At 43.5% G+C, this 12,500-nt stretch overlaps 1 protein-coding gene across 1 annotated transcript; it reads left to right on the top strand.

The window, feature by feature from the left end:
* Nucleotides 1–267: 267 nt before the first annotated feature.
* On the top strand, nt 268–1,842 carry pou4f4 (POU class 4 homeobox 4; the record flags this gene model as incomplete). Its single annotated transcript, XM_084445120.1, has 2 exons — nt 268–387; nt 922–1,842. 2 exons carry the CDS (start codon nt 268–270, stop codon nt 1,840–1,842), a joined length of 1,041 nt encoding a protein of 346 aa, XP_084301246.1.
* Nucleotides 1,843–12,500: the final 10,658 nt, after the last annotated feature.

Raw genomic sequence — 12,500 nt, forward strand, 5'->3', positions numbered from 1 at the left:
AAGCGAGCTTTATATTATAGGTGCCGGCAAGGTAGCGTCTTAACTACAGCCATTCACAACCCACCCCGGTGTCCGATTGGAGACGCTATCACCAAGGCGACAGGAGACTTACACCTGTCATCGTGATCATCCTCACCACCACAGCCGCCCTCAAGCCCAAACCGTGAATTTACATCAGCTCTGGTTCTGATACGTTCCTTTCAAGACGGACCGAAACGGAGCCAAACGAGGAAAACTTACAACGACCCCTCTCTAACTTCTGCAATCATGATGTCAATGAATAGCAAACAACCGTTCAGTATGCATCCGATACTGCACGAGCCGAAATACACGCCTCTGCATTCGAGTTCGGAGGCCATACGAAGGGCATGCCTACCCACGCCGTCGGTGAGTTACACAAATTATTTAGTTACCATCAAAAAATAAAGTTGTTTGTGAGCTGGAAGTCTGAGTAATGTAGAAAATAACCGCAGCATTGTTTTTCAAAACTCCCACGTAATATTGTCAGAATCATGAATTCAACTCTCATCTCATGTCTCATTTTAACGCGCACTGGAATAATTAAAAATACATAGAATATTAAATGTTAACAAATAAGCAAATTGGGGAACCAATTTGGGGGGTTATTTACGTTGGACAATTAATAGCTGAAAGTCTCTTTGACATTAAATAGCCTATAGAATATGTATTTACAAATTGTAGATAATGACTGTTTAGGGGTATTCGTTATCTGGAGTTGTCTTTCTACAAAATAAACATTAACCTAGACCTCGTGCGATAGGCTAAACTCGACAAATTGGGCCAAATTTAGAACATGACATTGTCCGTGTGCATTTTCAAAAGTGAGAGAGAATGTGGACGTTTAAAGTTGTCTTTATTCTTTAGGCATCCTCGTTAATCGACCTCCTCTCTGCCTCACAGCTTCAGGGCAACATCTTCGCTGGGTTCGATGAGACTTTACTGCAGCGGGCGGAAGCGCTGGCGGCGGTGGACATGGCGCAAAAGAGCCACCCTTTCAAGCCAGACGCGACCTACCACACTATGACCACCATGACGAGCATGACCTGCACCCCCACCTCGTCCTCGGCCCATCTGCATCACCCCTCCGTGCTCACCTCGCACCACCACCACCACCACCAGCCGTCGCAGGGCCTGGAGGGAGACCTGCTGGACCACCTCACCCCCGGCATCTCGCTGGGAGGCATGCCCGGCTCGGACGTCTGCTCCACGGCCTCTCATCCACACGCGCACATGTCGGCCATGAATCACATGCAGCACCACCACCACCACCCGCAGACCATGAACATGCACCCCCACGCGCTGGGCTCCCACACCTCGCTGGGACATGGTACAGGCATGGACTCCGAGCCGGACCCCCGGGAGCTGGAGTCGTTCGCCGAGCGCTTCAAGCAGAGGCGGATCAAGCTGGGGGTGACGCAGGCGGACGTGGGGTCGGCCCTGGCCAATCTGAAGATTCCAGGGGTCGGTTGTCTGAGCCAGAGCACGATTTGTAGATTCGAGTCCCTCACCCTGTCTCACAACAACATGGTGGCTCTCAAGCCCATCCTGGAAGCGTGGCTGGAGGAGGCAGAGCGCGCGCAGCGGGAGAAGATGACCAAACCAGAGATTTTCAACGGGGGAGACAAGAAGAGAAAACGCACGTCCATCGCTGCGCCGGAGAAGCGCTCTTTGGAGGCGTACTTTGCAGTGCAGCCGAGGCCCTCGTCAGAGAAGATCGCAGCTATAGCCGAGAAACTGGACCTGAAAAAGAACGTGGTCAGGGTGTGGTTTTGCAATCAGAGGCAAAAGCAGAAAAGGATGAAGTTTTCTGCGTCTCACTAGGCCACAAGACATAGAACAGACACTTCTGAAAGACACTTCTTCCGAAAAGACAAATCAGAGACAAATGAAGGTGCACCATCGATGCAGTTCGCTGTTTTGACTTGGGATAAAAACTAGCTCAATAATCAACATATCGAATAGGCCTACAATAAACTCTCCATCGTGACGGAAAATAGCAGCATTACCCCACCACTCTTGGCAATTATTGTACAGAATGACGGAAATCGAATGATAATTGTTATTATTCTCAGAAGTCTAAATAACTTTTTATATTTATCAGTGTACATATTTGTGAATACATTGCACCCACGTGTGTGAAGAGCGCATCGAAATTGGTTCTTCTTTTCTTTTTCCTTTCTTTTGTTTTTGAAAAATCAATTGTTGTTTGCTATTAGCCTACCGATGCTTAGGGCGTAATCTCATTCTGTGTCTCAGAAACAAGTTTCCCGTTATCACGGGGGTTGTAACTGTAATCCATTGCATGGTTTACTCGGGCGTTATCTGTGTGTTTATTGTTCTAAAAAAACAAACATCTGAATGCATTGCAATAAGAAAACACACAGCAGGAAAACGCACGTGCACACGCACGGACATCCCCAGTCCACTGTTATGTCTGTGTCTACCTCATTACGCTAGTATTGGCACATGTTATTGTCATTTTGGAATTGAAAGAAGTATAAAAACCCAAAAAGACAAATAGGTTCCTTCTGTTTTCGTTTTTCCACGATTTTATGGTTGAATTAGACGACTCACAGATATGTAAAACATGTTGTAGGTCTGTATTTCACTGCAGTGATGCTTTGACAATCAAAATGATTTAGGGTAATTTTGTTGTTAAATTTCCCCTTCATGTCCTCACGTGTAAACAAAAATATTTGTGCTCCATTATTATTATTATTATTATTATTATTACATTGGTGGAATTATGGAATATTCCCAGAGTTCTGTGCACTTTGTAGATAAGCTGAAGAAGAGGAAATGTCTTATTTATTTTCACCCTTATACTTAAGTTTGCTTTATTTTTATTTACGTATTTATTTGAACTTAATTTATTTAAAATTCAACGTATATTTCATTTGTGAAGGTGTGTTTAAATGTGTCTGTGTAAGCGACAGAAACTGAAATAAACCATGCACGTTTTACCCCATCCTCCGCTATCTTTTCTTTTGGGGAAACAAATCCTCTAAGCTGCCGTGGTTGTCATCTGCCGTTAGGGCGGAGAAAGGAGCAGCCACAGTAACAGCTGTCCCTTTGAAATGGGAGATCGCTCGGGGTGGAGGGTTCAGGTTGAGGGAGTCTGTTGGAGCGTAGAGTGGGACCGTTTCCAGGCTGGGTTCTGGCGTACAGGATTTGATATGTCGGTGAGCGAATCGACCGACCTACAGTCTATTCGTGACTGTTTGATTATTGATGAATGTTGTATTCAGTTGGGTTTCACGGGTCAGCTGGAGTTGTTGTACTAACTAGGCCCTAACTTCTACTGTACAAGTCTACTTGGTCCAGCTTTAAATTAGAATCCATAGCTTACATTATTGTTATTTTGTGTGCATTGTCTTGAGAATAAATAGACTGTATTAAATAAAAGTATTAGTAGCCTATAATTTTATAATACCACTGTCATGGTCAAATATATTCCCAGATGGACAATTATGGACCCATATAAAGGCTTGTTGTTTGTTTTAGAGCATCAGTCTTTGATCATACTGTAGCCTCTCTTCCCTCTTTCAAACTCCGCTCCTCAGCCAAAGAAGGGCTATAGCTTCGGTTAATGATTTCTTCACACGCTGACTATACACATAATTAAAATCAATTACATCAAGTCTGTTCATAACCGAGAAGTCCTAGCTGGATACAGCCGAGTTTACAGCCCGCCTGTCCGGCTGCCGCTGGCCTCGAGGGCCCCGCCGAGGCCGACTCAGGGAGCAGCTACAGAGACTCGCTGACAGACAGAAGTGGTCAGTCCAGAAAATGTCAGGGCTTTCTCGGCTCTCCCCCGTGCTCCGTTCCGCAGGTGGTTTCTGGCCTGTAAAACCCGTTATTAATGAATAATAAATATCAGCTGTTATGATACTATTGATTTTTGTATGTGTTTGTTAAGAAGAAGATCTCCTCGGTCTGAACGGACTGCTTGTGTTGTACAACACGCGCCCGGGTCCGCTCCCTTCGGAGCAACTCAATACAACCCTTTTAACTCCGAAAGCGACTCTGTAGGAGAATGAAGGTCCTATTACCACACTCTGAGTCGACAGAGGAATAGAAAGAGACAGTATGATAATAAAATAAAAGGGACAAAAATGTCTAATCAAACTAAATTGAGGTTGATTAACAGTGAACAATATAAAAAGTGAAATGGTAGACCTATAGCCTATAGCCTATTCATTCACTAATAGCGTAGCCTATTTGATAATTAAATATCAGGCTAAGCAAATATTCCATAGCCTAAATCTTAAATGCTAATGTAGCCTAAACTATATGCCTAATAGGCCTAAGTCTATTTATGGATTCAATTCACAACTAAAACTCCTCATCAATAGGCCTATAGCCTTGTAATCTTGTCAATAGACATGTTGCCCTGTCTAAAGCCATGTGCTGGTATGTTGGCCTAACAAAGAACGTGGACATATCTTCATCAAAGATTTATCACTGAACCGTACTAAATTGATGCATATAAATGATAGATAATTAAACATGTATAATCAAGGTTAGCGTTGTATCGAGTTTTGGATTAACATGCGGAGCTTCAGATAGGCTATTAAAGATGAACAGTAAGCCTGTATGCGAGGTTCTCCGCAATGTCCAATGTCCACAGCATGATGAGGTACATTTAATAATAAATCTAGGCTACATGTTTCTAATATCACATGAACGATGTAAGTTTGATACTGTTTCAGTGCACTGTCCCTTGCATAGATGCGATATTTTATTCAACACAATAACATTAAATGTCTGTAGAAACAGGAACGGTGGGATGGGCAGTATCGCTGTCTAATCACATCCTCTCCCTGAGAGAAGCAGATAAGTTGTCTTGGATGAGTGAATAAAAGTCTCATTCCCAGGACAGGCTTGGCTAATTGTTTGATTTAAATAATTAACAGACGAGAGGCCTGATTGTCTCTTCTGTGTTTTCCTGCTGAAACCAAACAAAGCCCTCGGTACGCAAATCAGATTGTTTCCGCTCGAACCGGCAGGCTGATGTCAACACTCTCTAAAAACTTCCCTCAGCCCGTGTTGATAAAGGGCACGCACTCGGCGCCCCACTCTGCCTATGGAAGTTACGTCACCCATGTGCACTGCATGTTAGCAGGCAGGGCGCTGCAGCGCTAACTACCTGTGATAGTGCAAATTTAAGTGCTCCCGGAGAAGAACTCAAACATTTGGGTGATTGACTACAACTACTACCCAGTCAAAATTCAATATATACCTTTCAACTAAAAGAAATTAACAGGGAGGAAAGACATTCAACCAATAGACAGTCCCGTGTTGCCTTCCTGCCTGTCTATATAGTCCAATCAGCCTGGTACCTTTTCAGTATGCAATAAAACACAGACAGACGTCAAGCCTACCTATATTCTCCTGAATGTATTTTATGGCAATAGATTTTAAGCTTATAATACTACAATAATATACCGCCCTTAAGAGCATAGACGAGGCATATAATCATTCCACACACTTTAGATTTTCATTCCTCTCCCCGCATGGTGCCTCATAGACTTGTGTTTTCCATGAAGCGGAAAGCGCATTTTCATAAATAGACCTTGGCCAAGCACTGGCTATGAAATTTTAATGAAGCCTGAGTCTTGAGTGCAGCGCTGGGGCCTTGGAGATTCATCCCACTGTTGCATTACTATGGCTGCCTTTCTCCTCTCGCAAACACAGCTAAGCAGCCACTGCAGCGGATATACAGCGGTATTCGGCCGCTCTACTGACAGCAAGGCTCGAACTGGAACCGGGCCGGATGTGATGGAAGGGAGGCCCTGATTTGGAGGTTGTAGCCTACTTTGTAAGGGGCGACCGACCCTGTTTAGATCGCATCCCTCGTGCTGCACGAGACGAAATAAGTTCACCAACCAGCCAACCACCCAATTGCCTTAGACGGTCAGGTCTACACACACACACACACACACACACACACACACACACACACACACACACACACACACACACACACACACACACACACACACACACACACACACACACACACACAGACCCGTACTTGCATTGGAAGTGTTCAATTCCGACGATGCAATATTTATCACCCACGTTAATATATAAACCCGCGTTCGTCTCGTCTGAGGGGCATACTGCATTTAGAGGCAACACACAGTAAAAGACAGCAAAGGGAACTGCACCACATAACCGCTGCGCCAAAGAAACCAACGTGTGTGTGTGTGTGTGTGTGTGTGTGTGTGTGCGTGTGTGTATGTTCCAAAATTTGACTGTTGGGTGGTGAGCAAGTATTGAATCATGAATCTATTACGAGGTTGTGGAGCGGCAGAAAAGGATTATTATAATTCATGTTCTGTTATATTTCCGTGACAACTGCTCGGCTGGAATGAAGGTGAGACTGTGCGCAGATCAAATTAATGTTGACAAGGTGAACAAGGGAATATCTTTGTAACATTTGCCAGCCTCTGGTTACAATAAGTTGGGATACAATAAAAAACAAATAGCCATAATTTGATCTCTCCCGAGCATGAAACTAGCAGAAAATATGCATATTCGACAGTAATTAAAACATGGCTACGTAATTAGGAACATTGTATAGTTCATGCAGCTTAATGAACGACAGGGGCGGGCCAGTCGGCTGATCAAACGCGGGAGTTATGAGGTTTAATGGGCGCGGGGCATTCTGACAGTTCCATGATTCATCAGCATTATTCCATGTCAGTCACAGCCGCAGCCACCCGCGTGCGTAAACAACATGACGCGCGCCTGCCTTGTTTCTGAAGGGAGAGACTCACGTGTCACAGCAGCGCCAACCTCTGTAAAGGAGAGGCGATTACTGCAAATATAAAATATGTAACCATTTTAAACAGTAGTTGAGTTGGCCACAGCGAATATCAGATCGCAGTAAAAACGCACATGAATATGAAAAACATTCGAATATCAGTGGTGAAGCTGCGAATATAGGCTACAATTACACAACACAAATAATTATATTGGATTTTATGCGAGCAGTTTGTGAACCAATCGTGTCAGATTAAGATCTAATCTACAGAAATCTGCCTCCATAAAGATATTAAATTATTACGAAGAAAACGTTTATGAGCAAATGAGAGTTCATGTAGGCTTAATTTTCCTTTCACTAAGTCTATAATATGTCAATGAAAACATGAATCCAATACAGCCCAGATAGAAATGTATTTCCTCCACCTGAAAAAGGTCCAGACATTTAAGCCTCGGCTCTCATGTTCAATGACCTGTGATGTAGACTCGCCTGCTACTCTAGAATTCGACCGCCTGCATTACTAGGTGCTCAAGAGTTAAAGGCGTGGGAAGCATGTTTTTTTAATGGGGATGGATTCGACACTCCTCCGGAGCAGGATGTTTTCCACACACACACACGCACACACACACACACACACACACACACACACACACACACACACACACACACACACACACGCACACGCACACGCACACACACACACACACACACACACACACACACACACACACACACACACACACACACTGCAGGTAGGCCTACTTTGAGAATTAGAGACCATGGTCTTGGAAGTGCAGTACTGCGTCCTTATACTAACACAAATAGGCTAATTCATGGGTTGCATTTTATTTAATAATTGATAATATCTTAGGCTATATATTATTATATATATTATTATATAGGCCTAGGCTACAGCATAGTGATCTACAGGCTAAATACTAAGGCTCGACAGTAGGAAAAATAACGCCAATATTCGTTTTAAATAATAATTTGTGATTGGCTTAAGCAGTCAAATAATTCAATACTATCATAACACAAAAGCCTTATGTTTAAATAATTTAAGTTTAAATTAACTAACACAAATAACACATAGGCCTAGTTGTAACGCCCATCTCTGTAATTTTCACAACACATTCATATTATTAGCTACTATCATTATTAATAACTAATGTTAATAACATGTTGACTTAATATCATGATAATTATCATTGGTAGTATACGTTTTTAAATGTGTTATCTTTAATAGTATATACATGTAGCCTGTTTCTCAAACCCACATGTGAGCAGAAAAGCCGCAAACATTTCAGGACCTTGGACAGGTCCTCAAAGTCAACCAGAGGAGCTGGTGCCATGACTTTACAAATAGGCCTAATGAAAAAACACAGACACACACACACACACACACACACACACACACACACACACACACACACACACACACACACTCCCACGCACACGCACACTAACGAACCATCTTCATGAAACCGTATCCTCTTTTGCCTACTATTTACTCTCCCACTAAAATTATTAGTTTAAAAGGGTAACATCATTTGTTAGGCTATTAATGCGATAACCACAACTTAAACGTGGTTTGTATAGGCCTACGCTGCAACCTTGCTTAAAGGTTGCCACAGGCAGGGTAGTTGATAGCCTACATAAATATCTGCTTTATCGAATATTTACAAAATGTCATCTGCCATTCCGAGGCGACGTCATCGGGTAATAGGACATGCGTGATTATTGCTTCACTACAGTGGCGTGGGCTAGCTACTATATTCGTCTATCAAGGAAAAAAGAAGCAGGCCTACGCATTTGATATTAACTAACAAGTGGATTGGTAACGACAGAGACGGGCCTTTCCTATGCAGTCTGCCAAGCAAATCCACAAGGAAAGCACATATTTTGGGAATGTGACTCAAAACAGATGAACTTCCACTTAATTCAATGTGTTCAAAGCGATGTGTATAGCCTTCTGATCATACATCTCCTAAATAATTTATTTTACAACTGACAAGATGCCCGTGAATCATCGTCCGCCGGTTCCGGTTCAGCTTAAAACTCCGTTTACGGCCGGACACGTGCTAAACACATTCGCTTAGTGTAGCCTAAGTAGCCTACAATTTTAATGAAATTAAATTCCTTGACGACGGTTTCCTACAGTTATGAATATCGCAATAGGCTAAATAAACACAGAGAGGTGGACTGACTTAATCCTTAGCTGACGGGGCACGCGATGACACCCGGGTAATCGATTAAAATCCAATGCAGCAGGAAGGAACTCTCCAAACCGTGATATAGCCCCACCTGGAATTATTTGGTAAACATATTTCATATTAATGATGTCAAAATAAACACTATATTAGGTCTATAGCTACTATCATAAATGCTCTCTGGCCTGTCTATCCAGCCATCCAGTCATTAGGCAACGCGAAAAAATACACACTTCAGGCTACATAAAAACAAGAATGAGATCCTCTTCAAAAGTAGCCTAACGAAATGACAGAAACCAGTAATTGGAGGGTTTGGGTGCAGCATGGGTTCTTATGGGGGAGAGATGGAAGACGGTGCCGTGCATGCCATGGGAATTAGTTCCCTCTAGACCGCATTGCTCTGCCCTATATTTCCGCCCCGCTTCCCTGTAGCTCGCCCTGTCCGTCTGCTTCTCTCTCGGCTGGAGGGGGAGCGCAGAAGGGCTGGAGAAGCGCTACTTTCTTGTCTGCGTTATGAATAATGCAGAGCTCGGAGGCCAGCAAGTTTCCAGTTAAATACCAATTTGCTTAACCAGTGTTTCCACCCTCCGCCAGCTCCACTCAGTACGAGGGAGTTGGACGAGATCCTCGAGCGTAATTAAAAGCACGAGTCCTGTGGTCAGAGCAGGTCGCCGCGAGAAAAGCCCGGTATAGCCAAAATGCATAAACAACTACGGTGACGACAGCTGAAACAACAGCAGCCTGGCTGTGCCTTATTCAGAGTTCAGCTATGAGCGAGCCTGCTCGCTGTGTCAACCCAGAGAAGTAGATTTCATCAGTCTACAACTTGTAGGATGAGTTCACCAACCAAAGTTCAAATTCGGTTTAGGTGTCCAATTAACACGAATGGTGTTCAGAACTTCAAAAGCAAATATAATAATAACTGGGATCATCATGATAAACTCGATAGCTTATAATTATCTATCTTATAGGCTTATAACTATCTATCCTATAACTATCTTATTAACTTCGTTTGAGAGCAAGGCTGTAAGTCTCATTTGAGCTTCTCAGGTTCACTTACGCCTTGAGAGAATGAGCCATGCCCTGGAATGACGTAAAACACGGATCATGTTTGTATCATGGATTAAACTTAATTAACATTTATTTATATGCTACTGTAGCCTATATGTGAAGTAGAAGAAGGACGTTCAGACACAAAACACCATAAGCGCTACATTCCCTTCTCATCCAGACTGAATGTCTGTATGAATTCCTCACACTGAAATAGAAGTTTGTAAATTGTAACTTTTCTAGTCGTTTACTGAGGACGAATCCTCCCAGAACTTTAAATGGCTCCCATCCATAAACACATCGGTCAATGTCACCATGAAAAAGTTCTGTACCAAATCCACATTTACCAGAGCAGATCCTGGTTGTTATATTGTCCTTAACTAAACCCATATTGCATATTGTGTTATAGGATTTGCATTAACATAAACGGACAAGACATAGGCTATAATATAATCAAGGTCACCGTCTCAGGCGGAGGCACGTACAAACGGGTAAACCACCGGGGTTGTTTGTAATGTAAAGATATCACACCGGGGTCAAACAGCAGACGCGCGCGAGGCGAGGAGGGTTGAGCACAAACACGACTGCACGCTGCGCGCAAACCAGGTGCGTAATGATCGGGCACGGCGTCGCCATGCCCCGGGCCTCCTTCAGCGGGCGTCTCCCGGTTCTGAGCCCACCGAGACGGGATGTACGCGGTAGAGTAAGACCCGCTGCAAAAGTAAACACATCCTCCCGTCCCAAACCAATTGTTATTCATGGAATGGATAAATATTTAATACCTTCTAAGGATACCTTTTGTTAACAGAATTATCAAACAAGCGTTCCACAATGAATTCAAATTCTATGTGAACTGTGTGTGTGTGTGTGTGTGAGAGAGAGAGAGAGAGAGAGAGAGAAGAGAGAGTGAGAGAGAGAGAGAGAGAAGAGAGAGTGAGAAAGAGAGAAAGAGAGAGAGAGAGAGAGAGAGAGAGAGAGAGAGAGAGTGCGTTAAGACCCTGTCGGTGCGTAGGCACGCACCGGGACTGTGCGCGCACCAAGACTGGTGCTGGTATTTGTGCGATTCGGTACTGAGCGCTCGCTAGGTCCCAACACGCCATGGAGATTGATTGTTCCGCAGAGTGAAAACCCGTGCTAGGCCGTCGAGGAGACGCGGACTCTTTTCTCCTTTGTATTCCACTTGAGCCATAAATAATAAATTGATGAGCTCTAATCAGAGCGTCAACAGTCGAGTAGGCCTAAGCCTATATTAATGAGCACTTTTACTATTAATGAATACAATCTTACACGACTTAAGGATTTTTCTTTGACTAGGCCACACTAGCTTCAGATTCTTGCGCGCTGAGAGAGAGCTGAGAGAGAGAGAGAGAGAGAGAGAAAGGCGGGGTTGGCATTCACCAAGGAGCGAGGTTCAACAAAGACTTGGCTTGCGCAAATGCGTCAGTGGAATGTATGATGTAGCCCATGCTGTTTGAAGTTGGGGGCCTATTCGTGGTTACAATGGAAACAAAAGAGGTGATAGCCTATTGATTTCAAATAGTAAGAAATCTGAGGCAGAAGCATGAAGTCAATAAAAATCCCACTGGCCTCGCTTCATTTCAATATTAAGCGCATTTGCTTCGACAGCCATCCGAGATTACGGACCTGTTGAGGGGCCACGGCGCACGAGAGGGCCGCGAGTCTGTTGGCTCGTGATGAAAGTTTAATCAGCCTCGCGCTACCCCTCCTCAACTCGCGCGCGTGGCGTTAATAAAATTCCACTCTATCTTTTCAAAAGAGCAGAGGACGAGACCGGCCGAATTCCCTCACGTGGACCGGGTTTGAGGAGGAAAAGTAACCAGACTGTTCTATGGAGCAAAAAGGTTTCAATTGGGCCTCTTTGATAGTAGTTAATACTATCTCAGAGTTGATGGAGAAATCAAAAAGAATTGCATGTCTTTGATTTACATATTGCTTTGCAATGAAATATAGGCGACATGATTATCATATCCTCTCCTTATGAGGAGGAAAGTGTACGCCAGGCCCATATTTTATGTTGGGCCTGGCCTACACTTATTAATTTGCGTGCTTTTTAAAATAATTGGATTGACATATAGCCTAAGGAGCAAATCCTTTCTGACCAAAATACAACTCGTGTTTAACGCTGCCTCTGCCACTCGTGTTAAAGGAGTAGTAAAGGGAAAAATCATGTTTAGTCCTGTTTTAAGGTTACTTATGATCATATACAATGGTTCAGATCAAAACGTTGACAAAACTAGCACTTTTGAGAAAGTCTGATAATTGCTCTACCACCGATTTGGTCATACAATGGATGTGGGTGGGCACCGTTTATTTTATTTTATTTTTTTACATATTTAGTATAGAACTATTTAGTCACAGCACATACATGTATAAACTTCCGCTTGAACTGATCCCGATCTCGTGCAATAACTTGAAGTAGTCCTGCT

This window comes from Borostomias antarcticus (assembly GCF_949987555.1).
Source record: "Borostomias antarcticus genome assembly, chromosome: 1".
NCBI lineage: Eukaryota > Metazoa > Chordata > Actinopteri > Stomiiformes > Stomiidae > Borostomias > Borostomias antarcticus.